Source organism: Aethalodelphis obliquidens, unplaced genomic scaffold (assembly GCF_003676395.1).
Source record: "Aethalodelphis obliquidens isolate GAN/ISIS:26980383/991018 unplaced genomic scaffold, ASM367639v1 scaffold28, whole genome shotgun sequence".
In the NCBI taxonomy this organism is placed as follows: Eukaryota; Metazoa; Chordata; class Mammalia; order Artiodactyla; family Delphinidae; genus Aethalodelphis; species Aethalodelphis obliquidens.
Window position 1 is genome coordinate 9,899,736 of NW_020837972.1, and position 17,545 is coordinate 9,917,280.

The window sequence follows — 17,545 nt, forward strand, 5'->3', positions numbered from 1 at the left end:
TTACTTTCTCTCTACTCTCTGTCTACAGAACCCCACTAGTTTCACTTGTGGTCATGAAGCAGTAATAACAACCTCCTCGTCTGTGTGTTTTCCTTGGGTTTCTCAGGCCTGGGCCAGCCTACAGTTCAGAAACAAACCCGGCCACCCTCTGTCACCAGCCACAACCCTGGAGGCAAGTCCACCCTCCTCCTGACCCTATTTCCAGCACTCTGGTCCCCAGGTCCCCGAACCCTCATCCAATCCGGGCCCAGCCCCTTCCCCTCCCAAGTTGCTCTGAAATTCTCCTTCTGTCAGTTTAATTCCATGATCAATGAGGAAGAGCAGGAGAAATGGCCCGGCACAGCTGGCTTCCCCGTTAGCCCTAGCAGGGATTCCTGGCCTCACTGGCGACAGCCAAGTGAAATGTTTGCAGAACGCAGAGAACACAAGTCAATAACAATTTAGCGGGATTGGGAGCAAGTACCTTCCCCGCACGGACAGCCGCTCCCGGGGGAAGGGGGAGAGAGTGTGCAGGATATTGCCGAAGCGCTTGGAAATATTTCCAAAACACCACTCAAAGAGGCTCGGGGAGTCGGGGGTGGAAGGAGGGAGGAGTGGGAGGGGGTGACCTGGAGGACAAGGACACCTGCTCCACCTTGCTCCAGGCCCCCCCAGCCTCCCTAGCACCTCTGCAGGGAGAAGCATTCGGCTCTCTGAACCTGGCTCCCTGGCCACAGCTCAGCCATTTGCACCACTGCTAGCAGTTGCCACCGAGGAGCCACCTTGACTCCGGCTTCTTGACTTTTCTTCTCTCGATTCTGCCTGCATCAGCTGGGGTGGCCTGGGGCATGTGACAAAGAGTGGGTCTCCCGGCCAGTTTCAACCTCTCTCCTGCTGCTACCCACCGACAGGGCTGGGAGCAGAAGGAAGAACAGAGTCAGCACCCTGGACAGGGGCGGGCACCCGCTTCCAAGGGGGCAGGGGTGCAACACCTCCTGGGTGGCCCCGGGTGCCCATAGTGACCTTTCCTCTGTCAGGACCCTTTGTGGCAATCCGGGACAGCCCTCCCTCGCCTGTCTTCTGCTGGAGCCTCTGACAGCTCTGGAGGAAGGGCTGCCACAGCAAAGCCGTACGGAGGGAATGCAAGGCACCCAAATGGAGGAATAAGAACGAGGCGAGGGGAGCCTATAGGAACCTTCTGTCTCCAGGTAGCTGGAAAGATCCGTGGCAGAGGGATATTTTGAATAATAATCTCTGTGACTTCACATACTTGCTTGAACTTTCCTGAGTGTGATTTTTAAAGCCCGATGATTATGTTTTCAGGGCTATGATCAGTGAGGCATATTTGCAAGGGCTGGCATGGGGATCATGGGCTCTCCTGGTCCCCAGTCTTTTGAAAGTGTGCCGTCCTATGAATGATTAAGTTATGGGCGGGGGGGGGGGGGGGGGGGTTGGTGAACTGTTGCAGGCTTTAAATATCATCTGTATGCTGATGACTTCCAAATTTATATCTCAGCCCAGACTTCGCTCCTGAGCTCCCAACTCATAGATCTATCTGCTTGACATCCCATGGGGAGTCCTAATAGGTGTCTCAAACCCCATGCGGCCGGATCACTCCCACCCCCACCCACTCTTCCCAGCTTCCAGGGCCTCATCATCACGCAGCACCACCATCCTGTGAGTGGCTCGCTCTGAGCAAAAGTCTCTGTACTGGCCTTAATTTCCCTCCTGCCTCCCAGAAGTCTGGCCAGCTCTACTTTTACCACATACGCTCAATCCACTGGCTTCTTTCCACCCTTCCTGTCTCTGTCCCTGCTCAGACTACCGCCGTGGCTTGCTGGGACGACCATAGTGGGACTCCTATTCCATATTCTTACTCCTCTACAATGCATGCCCCATGCAGCAGCGAGGATGAGGGATGGAGTGTAAACCAGGCCATGGCACTCCTCTTTCTAAATCTTCGAGGGATTTCCCACTGTATCTTGAATAAATGCCAGGCTCCCTGCCCCACCCCACAAGACCCCACCAGGGAGCCCTTCTGGCCTCTGCAGCTTTGTTTCCAACCACTCTCCACCCTGGACTCATTCTCTAGTCACAATGGCCTGCGATGAGCATGCTTCTGCGCCAGGGCCTTTGCACCTGCGGCTCCCACTGCTCGGAATGATTTCCTCCCAGATCCTGGGCTGGCTGGCTTCTTTGAATCACACAAAAACACTGACTCCTCGGAAAGACTTTTTCCAACCACCACATTTGGAATCTCTCCTCCCTCTTCACACTCCTGAGTGTATGATGTTATCTTTTTGCATTTCCTCCACAGGGCTTGCGATCACCATAACTTTCTCATTATTACCGTTTTTTTTTTTAAATCATTCATCTCTCCCACTCAAATACTAGCTCCATGAAGGCAGGCACCTTCTCTTTTGCTTGCCGCTTTGTCCTCAGTACTGAATAAGGCTGGATAATTAGACGATCAATGGAGAATTGAGTGAGTGAATGAATGAAGTGGGAAGCAAGGCACTGCGGCTTCTGTTCCAGGAAGTGCTGGGGATTCTTTTTTTTAAATAAATGTATTTATTTATTTTTGGCTGCACTGGGTCTTCGTTGCTGCACGTGGGCTTTCTCTAGTTGCGGCGAGCGAGGGCTACTCTTTGTTGCGGTGCATGGGCTTCTCGTTGTGGTGGCTTCTCTTGTTGTGAAGCACAGGCTCTAGGCGCGTGGGCTTCAGTAGTTGTGGCACGCGGGCTCAGTAGTTGTGGCTTGCGGGCTCTAGAGTGCAGGCTCAGTAGTTGTGGCGCACGGGCCTACTTGCTCCGCGGCATGTGGGATCTTCCCGGACCGGGGCTTGAACCCGTGTCCCCTGCATTGGCAGGCGGATTCTTAACCACTGCGCCACCAGGGAAGCCTGAGCTGGGGATTTTTAAGCAGAGGACTCTAGCTGGGAGGATGCGGGTGGGGTTATGATGCCTCTAGAATTGTACGTTCCCTGAGAAAGGGGGGTTATGTGGGAGAAATTAGCCACCCGTGGCTTTAGACAAAAGAAGGGCAGCCATCTCACAAGCCCTAGGGGCTGTAAACTTTTTCTGTAAAAGGGGAGACAGTAAATGTTTTAGGGCTTTCCAGGCCACACTGTCTCTGTCACAGCTACTCAACTCTGTCCTCACAGGGCGAAGACACAGCTAGAGACGCTACGTGAAAAACGGGCATGGCTGTGTTCCCCCCAAAAGCTTTATTTACAAAAGTAGGCTGCAGGCTGAATCTGGCTGTGGGGCTGTCGTTTGTAACCACGGCCCTACCTGGACTGTGGAGCCCAGATCCAATAAAAGGGGGGATAATTTGAAATTTAGGAACTGCTGGGGGTCTAGGGAGTGGCTAAATACGGTGAGCTGTTCCGTAGTGTGCAGAGCTGTGTGCCCTCAGGCAAGTTACTAGACCCCTCTGGGGCTCAGTTTGCACCTCAGAAAAATGGGAACAGCACCTCTTCTAAGGAGCTGCAAGGCTAAAATGAGAGTGCATGAAACCACCTGGCAATGTCCCCTGCACGCAGTATGTCCTCGACCGAGCTCTCTCCTGTTTTCTTTTTCTCCTGACTTCACCTTTAAAAAGAAGGCACACAACTGCCTCTTCCAGACTAGTGGTGTTTCGAGGGTCAAGGTTAGCGCCACCTGGCTGCACACCATGCAGGGCCCCTCTTGCAGTGCCCAGTACATAGCTGACGCTCCACTAGAACGGGCCCTTCTGACGATCAGGACTTTTATCTGTTCGTTTATTCACCCCACCGCTTGTTACTGAGCACCTGCTCTGCGCTAGATGCAGGGCCAAGGCAGTGGGCGTGGAGAGGGCCTTGTCCCCTGGAGGATAAAGCCTCTCGGGGAGCAGGGAGGTGAAACCCCCACACACGTGAACACAAAGTTCAAGGGAGATGAGGTACACGGTGCCACAAGGGAACTTTCGGGGAAAAGTAGAATCTCTGACACTTTGGCTGAGATCTGAATCACGGGGGGCTGGGGGCCAGGCCGACGGGGCAAGGGCCCCAGGAGTCGGGCTCCCTCCTTCCTGGCTAGGAGGGCCACCGTGCTGGAGGCCAGTGACCGATGGGACAGGCGCCCATCGTCTGGGCCTGAAGATGGCAGATCTCGCATCCCAGCCTGGCCTGGTTTGGCCGAGGGTGGGGGCGGGTGGGCAGGCGGGCGACGGCGGCGCTGCCAGCCACTTGCCATGCCGGTCATGTCTGCGCTCCCAGCTCCGGAGGTGAAAGGTGCAGCCGCTAACCACAGCCCATCAGTCCTCCCAGCTGGAATAAGACAATGCCGGGAAGCAGAGCCATGCTCCCGGCCCAATAAAAGCCTGTTTGCCCAGGCCTCCCGGCTGTGCCCGCTGGAAAACAGAGGGCTGTGCGGGCGGGTTGCTTCCGTACCATTATACTCTGTCAGCGGCGCTCGCAGGTACTGCGGCCTGCCAGGGCCCTGAAAGCTGCTCGATGCCGCGATGCCGCGACCCTGCTGGTTTGTAACACGCTCGGGAAGAAAAGGACACAGCCAGTGGCCGACTTTCCTCTTTCTTCCCTCTGCGCTCTCTCTTTTCACCCGCCCGCACCGAGGCACTGAAGTACAGCACTTCACCTGCCGGGGGCTGCCGAGCAGCAGCTGAGAAGGCTGATTCCGGGGGCCGGGAAGGAAGGCAGGGAGAGGACGGGGAGAGGGGAGGGCGGTTCTGTGGAAGAGGGCCACCTTGCCCTTCCCTCGGCCCAAGCACCGCTGTCTGGGGTCAAGGGCTTTGCCTATCCAGGGCAGCTTTTTGAACAACTTTCAAAGAGCTGCCCTCGGTTGTTTCATTTGATGGGCATTTCGTAAGCATCAACTCGCAAGGGAATATCTGAGGACCGCCGTGATACCGGGACAGTGGGTGAAATGAAGACCCTCCTGCTGGGGAGCGGGTGCCGGGAGGGGGGCTTTGAAAAGAGTTTTGGCCGCGGACAGGGAGCCTAGAGAACTGGCGACGTCCAGACTGGGCGCTGAGTGTTTAGTTCCCACAACTGCCTCGGAAAGCAAGACATCACGCCCTTTTACCAGCGAGGAATCCCCTTCCTCCCCCTTGCTGTTACTGTGTACTAATTAAGAGCCTACCACGTGCCAGGCCTGGGGACAGGTGGCATCTACAGATGCAAACGTACCGTCCTGAGCACTGCCCAGGTGACGGGCTATTCATTCTCATTCATTCTCCCTCCCTCCCTCTCTCTCTCACACGTTCCTTATTGTCCGGGCTTCTAAAAACTGCGGTTCTTCTTTATGTCTCATTCCTCCACCCAGAGAGCATCCTCCCTCGGCCTGGCTCCACCGGAATGCAAGGAAAACAGGGAGTGTTCTTGGTGGCCCAGAGAAGGAAGAAGCATTCGCGCCTTGCAGGGGAGGGGCGGATAAGTAATACTTGCTGCTTTCTCGCTGTGCACCGAGAGCTTTAGAGAGCTCATCTCCTGTAAGCCCCCCAATTCCCCTATGAGGTAGGCACCCTAGTCCCGCTGTACAGATGACAAAGCTGAGGCCGAGTGACTTACCTGAGGTAACAGAACGGACATGAGGACACACACTAGGGTGGAACGTTAAGGGGTAGCGGTGCCTAGCTGCTCATATGAAGCCAGCAGGATGGTTAAAAGTCCAGGTCTGACTCCTGACTCGGCCACTAGAAGCTGGGCGCCCCTGGGGAAATCATCTGCCCTCTCTGTGCCTCAATTTTCTCGTCTGGATAATGACGGTATTTACCTCCCAGGATTCTGCAGGATTAATACCTGTGAAAGCCCCACAGATAGTACCTGGCGCGAAGCGAGGCTTAACAGATGAAAGTTGTCATGGTAATAATAATAGTAATTAGTATTACGTGGCCTGAACTGCACATGGAGCTGTACCGGGACCCTGACATCCACCCGCGGTGCCGGGGAGGGTCTCTCAGGGCTCCCTTTCTGTGCACTTGGTTAGCTCAGAGCCAGGGGCCCCTTCCAGAACCTGGGGGAGGGGGGAATGTGTGGCTTGACCTAGGCTTGTCAGGGACTAATGCAGGAGAGAAGGGCTGGTCACAGGGCCTGGGCAGCTCTCGGCCCACCAGCACCCCATCCCCACAGCCTCCCCCAGGGGAGCTGGAGCTCTGAGGCAGAGGTGAACTCTGATTGTACCGGCCACAGTAGGGCCAAAGCTCTTCTCTATTTCTCTGGCCACCCCCCCTCTGTCCCCGAGGGCAGCTCAGAGGCCACGGTGTCCCCAGCAAGCTTCCTGCTGGTTCCCGCCCAATGGTTAAGACGCCTGCCGTAGGCCCACCTTCCCCAGGGAGCCCTTTGTCGTGGCCTCGGTGCTCAGGCTGGGCAAATGGGGCTCGGGGCCTCCACCTGAGTCCTGAGTGCCTTCCTGGCACAGATCAGGGCCGGGGGAGGGAACCGGGCATGGATCCCACCGGCCCTCGGAGTCTGCCAGGGCCCTGGATGCTCTGAACAATGAGGATTTCAACACAAACAAGCTGGGCGTTTTCCACCACAAGGAAGGGGCAGAGCGGGGAAAAGGGTCCAGTCAGGAGGGCAGGAGGCCAGCAGCCCTATTCTGAGTATCGAGGACTGCCGTGGGTATCCCGTTTCCAAAGACATCAAGCAGACAATGGGGTGGGTGGGTAAGAGGGCTGACGTTTGCAGAGCACCTGTTCTCGGCCGACTCGTCTACCCTGTTTCCCCCGCGGTGTCCTGCTTACTTGGGAAGGATGTAGGGCGCAGTCACCCCAAGGATGGAACGCTGTAGCCAGACTGTCCGAGTTCAATCCCTGCGTCTACCACTTACTGCCCGTGTGATCCTGGGTAAGCTACTTCATCTCTGCGTGCCTCAGTCCCTTCATCTGTAAAATGGGGTGATTAAGGGCATCTACCTCCTAGGGGTGTTGTGTGGGTAAAAAAAAAAAAGGGCAGCTCGTGCTGCTCGTTATTGCCCTGACCATCTTCACCAGTACCCCATAAGGCAGTACCCTTGTATCCCCATTTGTAAAATGGGAAGCGGAAGCCCCAGGGGCACAGTGACTTGTCCTGGGACACTCAGCTGGGAGGCCACAGAATCCAGGACTTGATGATTCCAAAGCTGATGCTCTTCCTCCTAAAACTAACTTTTTGGGGACCATGACCTGAGAGAAAATCTGATGACAACAAGGATCCTCTTGCCAGAGGTAAACACACACGTGCACACACGTACCAGATGATAACGTTTCTGTGTGTTCACAGCCCCTCTGAGGCCAGCCCTAGACTAGGGCCCATGAAGACAAGGTTTCATGGATTCTGGGTTAAAAATCCCTGTCTCACATCTTGCTGTGCTCTGGATAGCGTCCTTTTGTTTTCTAAGGATTATATATTGGTTTGGAAAAAGTGCTGTATAAGTACGATAGGTAATTGTTTCAGACTCTTCGGGCCCCGAACTTTCAGGCTACCTCTTTGCTGCCTTTTCACGCCCCAGACAGGTGAGGCCAGCTAGAGGTCTGACACTTGGCCATGTTTGCCAGTGACCCTTCTGGATGGAACACATCCCCGCCAAGCCAGGCACTGCTGGTCCCGCCCCCCAGAAAACACCCCCCGACCTCCGCCCTATGCCCTGAACTTCGTGGGTCGCCACAGACGCTGGATATTCTGTTTGGAGCTGCCAATCCCTCCCCTGTCCTACTCCATCCCCTGGAAGGAGCCGTCACTGGGGAGCCTGGCCCTCTGGCTGATGGATGGGCCAACGCGAGACCTGGGAGGAGAGCAGAGCAGAGAGGGGGGCGAGCGGGATGCAGGCATATCTTTCCTGGCTCCCTCCCTGCTTTGGTTCAGGGCCCTGGCACTGGCTGCATCCCTCCAAACCTGGGGACCAGCTGGCCATCCCCAAGGCCCCTGCTCTCCCTGGAGCCCAGGGGCATCACTTCCTCCTGCTGCCCCTTCACCTCTGCCCCCTGCCCCCACCTCTGCATGGCAGGCCTGGGGTAAGTTCTGTTCCCTGCTGGGACCCTGACATCCACCCACGGTGCCGGGGAGGGTCTCTCAGGGCTCCCTTTCTGCGCACTTGGTTAGCTCAGAGCCAGGGGCCCCTTCCAGAACCTGGGGGAGGGGGGAATGCCCCTCAAGGGGACTCAAAAGAAGTGCAGGGGCTTCCCTGGTGGCACAGTGGTTGGGAGTCCGCCTACCGATGCAGGGGACACGGGTTCGTGCCCCGGTCCGGGAAGATCCCACATGCCGCGGAGCGGCTGGGTCCGTGAGCCATGGCAGGCTCGCCGCTGAGCCTGTGCGTCCGGAGTCTGTGCTCCGCAACGGGAGAGGCCACAACAGTGAGAAGCCTGCGTACCACAAAAAAAAAAAAAAAAAAAAAGTGCAAACACATGGCTGGGCTCTGACACCCAGCGCTGGCCTTGGTGGGGCCTTTTCTCACCTCTGCACCTCGGTTTCCTCATCTGTAAATGGGGACAAGGTAACACGCACATCGCAGGGTGTCAATTCTAAAGCGCCAGCTATGTTTCTCACTAGACTTGGTATTCATCCCCTCCATTTCGGGAAGGGACCCTGTACATTCTGGGTTTAGGGTCTGGACGATTCAGGAGGAAGGAAGCCGTGCGGTAAACACACACACCCTAGATCTAACGGAGGCCCAAGGCTTTTACAAGTGGCATCTGCTACTATAATGCCATGCGTGGGGTTGTGGCAGGGCGGGGCAGAGGGCTCTAGAGCTGCCCTCGAGTTCAAATGTCAGCTGTGCACTTTCCAGGCTTTCTCATGTCTTGGGCACACGGCTGAACCTCCTTCTCTGTCTGTTAAATGTAGACAGCCGTGCCCATGGCTGGAAGGGTTGCCGTGAGGATGAAAGAGACAACGCGTGTCACATACAGAGGATGGCCCGGCACAGAGGAAGCCTTTAATAAACAGTAGCTTTCAGGAGTGCCTTTAGTGCTCGGCTGGTCTCAGTTCTGTCATCCGCAAAACGGGGCTAATCAGGCCCACCTCACGGGGCTGCTGGGGCATTAATGGGAAGATGTATGCAAACAACCTGCTGTCTTTCCTGATATTATTATTTTATCTGCCCCTGTCTGGGCCTCGGCCTGCAGCTGATAGGGGGAGACAGCCAATCCCACAGAAACGCCTCCAGCCAAGGCTTTCTGCTGGGGTAAGGCAGTAAATGCTGTCTTTGGAGCTCAGTTTACTGAAGGAGGCTACTCTCCAATGCAGGGCAGGACTGCTGAGTCTGCACTCCCCCGCGGGGGGGGGGGGGGGGGGCAGCGGGACGGGAGAGTCCCTTACACAAACATTTGCCGATGGGTGCATTTAGGCTGGTCAATGGCTGTCGATAAGGACAGGCTCTCCTCCTGCACAGCAGGATTTGGGGGCTTATTGAGTTGTGTGCTTGCGACTGTGTACTTAGCCCTGACGGCTCTGCTTTCTCGTTCGCCTTTGCTTATGTATTCCCCAGCCTCGGACTGGTCCAGGCTGGCACGGGGGCCCGGAGATGAACCAATCACAGTGACAGAGGTGACATGACGGCACACGACGGCACGCTCTCCACACTGCGGGAGGCGCCAGTCCAGCGAGGAGAAGAATCGTTAAGAAATACAGGACGGGGACTTCCCTGGTGGAGCAGTGGTTCAGACTCCACGCTCCCAATACAGGGGACCCAGTTTCGATTTCTGGTCAGGGAACCAGATCCCACGTGCACGCTGCAACTAAGGAGCCCGCCTGCCACAACTAAGACCCGGTGCAACCAAATAAATAAATAGAATTAAAAAAAAAAAGAAATACATGACGACGTGGCAAGGAGGTTTAGAAACACAGGTGGGAGAGCAGAGGACGGAGCCATTACTGATACCTGGGGGTGGAGGGTGGGGAAAGGGAAGGCTTCTTGGAGGAGGTGTCATTTGAGCTGGGCCTTAAAGGCTGGATAGGCACTTGCCAGGTTGGAAAAAAAGAGAAAAACAAAACTGAGAGGCAAGGCATTCTGAGCACAGGGAACGGCATATGCAAAGACACAGAGTCCTGCCTGGCGTTTGGAGACAGCGACCTCCACGGGAGGTGTGGTGGGGAAGGATTAGGCAGGAAAGGCCACTGGGGTGGGCACGGGGGGGTGTTCTGAAGGGTTTGGCAGGTGGAGCTAGAGTCAAAGGGCTTCCATGCTGCTTCTAGACAACGTGCTAGAGAAGGCGAGGCCTGTGTGAGGCCTCTGGCTGCCCTCTCCAGCCACGCTGGCCGCCCCGTTTCTCGATGTGTCACGCTCATGCCAACCCTGGGCAACCCTCCTGTGGGCACGAACGTCACCTCTGCGGGGAGGCCCTTCTGGACCTAGCCCCTTCCACCTGGGCCCAAAGCCCCCAGAGGTCACCGCGGCACTCCTCGTACTGGGACATGGCAGGGGCTAAGTATCTTCTGGAGCTGGACTGCGTTACTGGCGAGGCTGTGTGAAGCCACCAAGGTGTGTGAGAGGTGGAGCTGGGTCCTATGGCCATCGGGGCCCGGGCAGGAAGCGGAAGGCACTCAAACTGCATAACTGAGGAGGGTCCAGTAAACAGGTAGCAGGCGCAGGGAAATCGGGGCAAGTGGTCCCTGGGTCAGCCACTGGACCCTGGACAGAGAGTGCTGGGTGCAGAGAGCCACTGGATGTGAGCTGTGGCCTCTGGGGGCAATGACAGCCAGCCGGCAGCAACCAGGCAGGAAGTGGGGGGGGCGGGGGGATAACCACCCTCACCCAGGCTGTTCCTCTCCCCGATATCCTGCCAGGCCTCCCAATGACCTGACTTGACTGGGAAACCAAAAGGGCATGGAGGCCACCAATGCCACCCACTCGGGCCAGCACCTCCCACTGGCACAGAGAAGCGTATGGATGGCGGAGGGTAGATGTGAAGGAGACGGAGGGAGGTCCAGGAACCCGGCCCCCCCAGCCCGGCCGGCGGACGGCAGTTCTCTTACCGTGGAAGTGCTCGGCCGTCTTCCGCCGCAGGGCCTGCAGGCTCACCTCGGAGTCGGCCCACTCCAGCACCAGCCTCCGGCCATACAGGTGGGTGCTGTGACACAGGGCGTTGAAGGCCCGCTGGAATGAAACACAGCGCGTGAGAAAAGACCCACCGGAAGACGCCACAGCCTGGTCTCCCACCCGCCAGCACCGCAAACCTGAAGGCCAGCTCTGGCCCCGTGACACCTGCTTCCTGGGGCGGGTGTAGGGAGCTGATGGGCACTTCTATCCCATTAGTGGGTTACGTGCCCAGGGACAGTGCTGCAAGTGGCCGTGTGCTCCATACATCCGCTCTCTGGGCTGTGACTGGTGCCTGGGCCGGGCAGCCGGCTTCCCTCCCGTGTTCCATCCCATCTGGGGACGGCGACCCCGTTAGGCGGCTGGCCTCCCACCCGGCTGCCAGGGGCAGTGCCTCTGAGGAAGCCGAGCCCATCCGGTCCCTCGATGACAACCACAGGGGCCCTTCACTGTCACTGGGCGGCACCGTCCTCCGCGGGTCCTGGGGATTCTGGCCCCCATCTCTCTCTGCTGGCCTCCGCTAAGGCTCCCTTGGCCACCGCACTGCCGTGGTCCCCCAGCCACTGGCTTCTGCCCCGGGCTCGGCGGCCTGGGACCTGCGCATGCTCTTGCCTCCCGCTCTTCACTCTTCCTGACCCCGCCCCCCCGCACTCTGCCTACTTCCCTCTTTTTGACTTTTGTTTTGTAACAGCTTTATTGGGATATAACTCACCACACATACAAGTCACTATCATAGAAGTCACCTGTCTACAATTCAATGGCTTCTAGTCTATTCATAGTCGTGTGACCACCACCATACCTATTTTAGAACATTTTCATCATCATCACTGCAAAAGAAACGCTCTACCCATTTGCAGCCACTCCCTATTCCCCCTGCCCCCCGGCAAGCGCTAGTCTACTTTCTGTCTCTGTGGATTTGCCTGTTCTGGACACTTCCTACAAATGGATTCATATGGCACCAGTGAGTTCCCTCTTAAACATCACCAGGTCTAGAGCTAAATTGGCTCTGTGCTGGGGCTCTTCCCAAAACACCCCTGAGGTACACAGAGGTCACTGCACTTGGTAGCCAGGAGCTTGGGCTCTGAGGCCACCCTGCCTGGGCAGGGCAGGTCCTGCACTTCCTAGCTTCAAGGCCTTGGGCAAGTTAAATGAATCTCCCTGGTCTCAGTTTCCTCATCTGTAAAATGGGAATGTTAACGGCACTATCCTCTAGGGTTCTACAGAAGAAGACAAAGAGTTAACATGCAAAATGCCCAGAACACTCTGGCGGCGCACAGTAACTGCTCAATAGATGCTACTTCTCGTGAAGGTGGTGTTGCCACCACAGACATTTGCAATTTCTCTCGGCACAGAGGCCTCGGGTTAGTGCTAGGTTGAAGGCGCGGGCTCCCAGGCGCTGTCAGCACCAGGGAGCAGCAGTGGCCAGTGGTGGCATCTTGGTCTCTGCTTCTGGGTTGCAGGCAGCGCCACCTGCTATGAGAAGAGGCGCCACGGGGTTTGCCCCTCTTGCTTCTTTGATGCTGTGAAGAGGCAGTGTATAACCAGGGGTCTGGATTGGAACCAGTCCCTCTCTGGCCTCATCTGCACTGTGACTGTTAGAGGTTGGACTGGATCCCCCAAAAGAAGAGATGTGGAAATCCTAACCTGGCACCCCAGGTTGTGACCTTATCTGCAAACAGGGTCTTTGCAGATGCAGTTAAATTAAGGCGAGGACATCCTGGAGTACGATGGGCCCCTGATCTAGTGTGACTGGTGTCCTTACAAGAGATGGCCATGTGAAGACACAGGGTGAATGCACGTGACAAAGGAGGCTGGAGTGATATCCACAGCAGGGAATGCAGGCTGTCGCCGGAAGCTAGGGGAGAGGCATGGAATAGATTTTCCCTGAGAAGAACCAATACTGCTGACAAGCTGATCTTGGACTTTCGGCCTCTAGAACTGTGAGAGAAGACATTTCTGTTGTTTTAAGCCACCCAGTCTCTTACAGCAGCCTAGGAAGGCAACAGTGGCCTTGGGTAAGCCAACTGCCCCCACATGAGCTTCAGTTTCCTCACCTGTAAAATGGGGCTAACTGTGAGACTTACATACCATCAGCCCCGAGGGTGGCAGAGAGTAGGTATCTGATAGACGGCTGCATCTGAAAAGCACCGGTGCGAGGTGGGTGGGACATGCGTCTTTTAAAAATTAGACATGGGCCCAAATTAAAGAAATGCTTTTGTTCTCCTTCGTGCTTTTCTGAGAAGGGCCAGGTGCAGGAAACTTTTTCCTTTTCTTTGTTTTTTTTTTAAACGTTCATTTAAAAAACTCTTTCTGACTGCCAGCAGAGCCTCTGCATTTTTTTTTTCCATGTGGATATAAAAATGCATCTGGACTCCAAGCCGGAATGGCCCATTCAGAGCTTTAAAACACACGCATTCTCAGCTGGTGAGGCAGAGAAACAGCCTGACTGGGGGAGCTGGGGTTTTAAGAGCGGGGAGTGAAACTGGTCGGGAGTCTGGCATGGCGGGTACTCCATCCTGGTGCCAGGGTCCCTGAGGAGCTGCGGTTCTGGGGACACGGTCGGATGGGGGCGGCCAAGAGGTGGCATCTGGTAGGAACTAAGTCAGAGTCAGAACAAGGGGGTACTGGAGCCTGGCAGGTGAGTCCAGGCGAGATGCCCCAACTCCAGCCGTCATATCTGTGTTTCTTACCCTTGGAAACCCACTCTCCATCCCTGCGGCACACAAAGCCTGGAGCGGTCTCTGTTCATTACAGGAGTTGCTAAAAATTCCCTCTCCCAGCCTCTCTCTGACATCACCCCTTGCAAATTCTCATCTCCTCTTTGGAAGGGCTTTTCACTCTAAGAGGTGAGGGGGCACGGCAACTAAGACTGGGGGCTCTGGACCTGGGCTACTATGGTTCAAATCCCCTGCTTCATCCCTTACAAGCTGTGTGATCTCGGGCAAGCTGCTTAACCTCTCTGAGCTTGAGATTCCCCAAGTGTAAAATGAGAGGCAGCAGCAAAGAATGGATGCGCAGATTCAATGAACTATTAAGTCTGACGCCACACTGCCTGGCACGTGATAATTCTCACCTAAATGTTGGCTGTTGTTATTATTATGATGTATGCCCTCAACTTCCCATTATCACGCTGAAGAGCAGGGAGAATGGTAAGTAGGGTACAAACGCTCTTTTGTATTTGAGGTTAGAGCACAATGTGTGAATCTCCAAAAATAGCAGAATTACCCTTCCCGGTTCTAGTCCCCTCAGGTTAATAGGAAATCAGGTTGTGTTTCCAGCCCTAGTGGCTGGAATGCGGTAGCCCCAAACTATCGCAGGCAGGAAGCCAGGATTCCTGGCTAAAACTGGCCTCGGATAATTCCGAGTGGTGGTGCTTCACGCAAAGAGCCTGTTACATGTGAGACCCGGGGAGGGTGACGGGGAGACACAGCCCCAGGGCCTTGGGGCTTTCGGGCCGGTGCAGGGGAAGGTTCCAGGCACAGTCCCGGCCTCTCTGGCCTGCCCTCCTCTAGCAGCTTCCTCCCAGGTCTGTGTCTACACTAGACTCCACCGAAACCCACACCACCTTCTCCCCAGACAGAGACTTCCCGAACCTCAGCTCTAGGGCTGCGGTCGTCTCGGGGTGCCCGGGGTTCCACAGAGTGCCGGGCGCTGCAATGGAGGAAGTGGAAAGTTAGCTGTTCCCAGCCCTTTGCTTCTCTCCGAATCCTGCTTCTGCTGCCTGTGTTCCTCCCTTGCCATCCAAGGGCCTTCATACCACAGATTAGAGATGTCCTGGGTTCCAGAGAACTCTAAGCACTTGACCTCAACCTACTCATGAGAACAGACATCATTCTCCCATTTCAAGGAAAGGAAAGCTGAGGCCAAGGTTGGTATGCAGGTCAAGTTCCTCCTTACTTTTCCTTTCAGCCTCTATGTGTTCCATCCCTCGGCCTTCGTAACATCCCTCTCAGCCTCGGAAGGGCTCCCTTCGTACAGACTGCAGCCAGGTGCCCTCTGTGTGCCCTGCGCCCCCAGCCTCCTTAAGAACGCCTGCCCCGTTAATGCCTGCTTGTGTGCCGGGCTCCCTGGCTCGACCTTGAACCTCGGAGGGAGGCCTCTATCCTGGCTACCCTCGGCACAGAGCTCAGGACAGAGCGTGCTCGGTAAATTTCTGCAGGGCGAACCATGGAGCGAGACCTTCACCGAGGGTCGTGAAATCACGTCTCCAGACTGGGAGGGACGCTGAGGTTGGTCCCGGCTGGAGACGGAGGGCTGGTTTAGATGTACTGCCCTGGCTCCTCCAACCCCTGAGATTCAGCCCACGAGGGCAGCAGGGAAAGGAGCACGTCTCGCCCACGACTGTCCTGTCCTGTACAAGTGGGCGGCTCTGCCTTTGGTTAGGACAAGAGCTGACACATACACAGTCCTGGGTGCGGCACAGAGACGGACAGGAGGCCCCGCTCCCAACATGCGTGACTTTGGGACCTTGGGATGGGAAGAGTCTCCTGTGCCACTAACACCCGATCGCCCAGCTGGGTCACTGCCGAAGCCTGAAGGTCTAGAATGGAACTCTAAGGGTACACTGGTTTGGCAAAGAGGAGGATGCTGTAGAAGATGAGGTCCCCCCCGCCCCCCGGCCACTTCGGGGCCACTTCCTTCATCACCCGATGGGCCCGTGCTGGTTATTCCTGATCTTCCCCTGCACCCCCTCTCCGGGCTTTCAGAGCTGCCTCCCCTGGAGGGCATAACCAGGGCTCGCTGGCCTCGGGTACCATTTAGGATGAGCAAATGGGAGGCGGCGGTGAGAGGCTGGGGGAGGGGCAGAGAGGCCGGGAGACTTTCTCCCTGGACCCCTCCCTCCAGGACCACAGCTCCTGCCGGTGGCCCCACCTTGACAGCTCAGGCTCTCACCTGTCCCTTCAAGGTCCCTCAGCCTAAGGTGGCGACAGCTCCCACTGCCACTGGCCCTGGTGGGGGTGGGTCACATCCCTGGCGAGCCCCCCCGAGCCCTTCTTACCCCTCCATGAATCTCTCTTCACTTGAACCATCTGGGGTTAGGTTCTGTTTGCTGACACAGATGGTCGCCTGGAGTCCCTCTGCCTTGACCCGGGGCAGATGGACTGCCCCCTTCAGAGAGCAGGTCTTAGACAACGTGAGGCCCGACAAGGGCTACTCTGAGCGGGTCTAGCCGGAGTCTGGAGCTGCCCCATCACCCGGTTCTCCGCCTCAGCTATCTTGGAAACACACCTCTTTCATCTCCTCTGACCTAAGCCACCAACTGTGGGCGCCAAGAGCTCTGGCCTCCAGTGCCGGCTAGACTGTGCCCAGGCCTGGCAGCCACCTTTCCAAAACAGGGAAGGCACCGGAAGGCTGCCAGCTCAGTGCCAGGCCTGACCTTTCTGCGGCTCTCTCTGGAAGACGGGCTTCCGCCTCCTGGCAACAAAAGCCCATGTGATGCCCTTGGCAGGACTCCCATCCCAAGGGCCATGGCTCCCGGGCTGGGCTGAGGCCAGGCCTCCTGTCCTGAGACGTCCAGGTCATCTCTCAGCCCCTCTGCTGTCTCTCGCCGAGTGGGAGGGCCGCATCTCTCGGCGGATGCCAAATCCACCTGAACACGGACGCCGCCAACCTGCCCTAAACCATCTGTGCCCCTGAATCCTGGAGGAAGTGTGGCCAAGAATGACCACGTGGCTCAGAGCACAGCAGCCAAGCCCGGGGAAAGGGAGCCGCGGCCCAGCTGGGGCTGCCGGGGGCTCAGCCCCTTCTCTGCCGGGGGCTCAGCCCCTTCTCTGCCGGGGGCTCAGCCCCTTCTCTGCCGAGGGGGGTGAAAAACAGGGGCCTGTGATTCTGGGAGGACAGTCTGCTGCCCTGGGACTTTCTGTATCGGCTCCTTGTGGACAGCATGCTGAGCTCTAAGGGGGAGATCACTTTTGTCCCTGTACCAATGCTCCCCGACTCCTGTAAGTGAGCTCCCAGCAAATCTTCCAGCTACCTCTGGCCTCCACTGGGGAAGAGCTGGTCCCCAGAAAAAGTGGGGCTCTTTGCACAATACTGCTAACTTCAACTGTGGGCCTCCACTCAGCACCTTGGGCCCCTCCGACTTACAATGCCGTGGAGCTGAGGGCAAATCCATGCCTTGAAATGCAAGCCTCAGGATTCAAACACGTTTTCCTTTATCCCTGGGCCCTGATGATAGGAACTAGGGAAAACCTGCACTTAAAACACAAGCACGGGCTTCCCTGGTGGCGCAGTGGTTGAGAGACCGCCTGCCGATGCAGGGGACGTGGGTTCGTGCCCCGGTCGCTCCGGGAAGATCCCACATGCCGCGAAGCAGCTGGGTCTGTGAGCCATGGCCGCTGACCCTGCGCGTCCGGAGCCTGTGCTCCGCAACGGGAGAGGCCACAACAGTGAGAGGCCCGCGTACTGCCAAAAAACCCCACAAAAAACCCACAAAAAAACACAAGCACGAGCGCACACACCTAACACAGACAAGTGGGGATAGCACCCTAATTCCTTGTGGCCAGTTAACATTTCAGGAGACAAAAAGCAACTGATACCTCGGCTTCAAAGCACAGCACCTCTGCCCC

At 56.7% G+C, this 17,545-nt stretch overlaps 1 protein-coding gene across 5 annotated transcripts in view; it reads right to left on the bottom strand.

Moving 5' to 3' along the window:
* The window catches only part of RBM19 (RNA binding motif protein 19), a 126,952-nt gene that overhangs the window by 15,121 nt on the left and 94,286 nt on the right, over window positions 1-17,545 (bottom strand). For all 5 annotated transcript variants that reach the window (XM_027124671.1, XM_027124670.1, XM_027124674.1 and 2 more), the window contains exon 23: window positions 10,916-11,036. In XM_027124671.1, coding sequence (XP_026980472.1) covers window positions 10,916-11,036 — 121 coding nt within the window. The remainder of the gene's footprint in view (window positions 1-10,915; window positions 11,037-17,545) is intronic.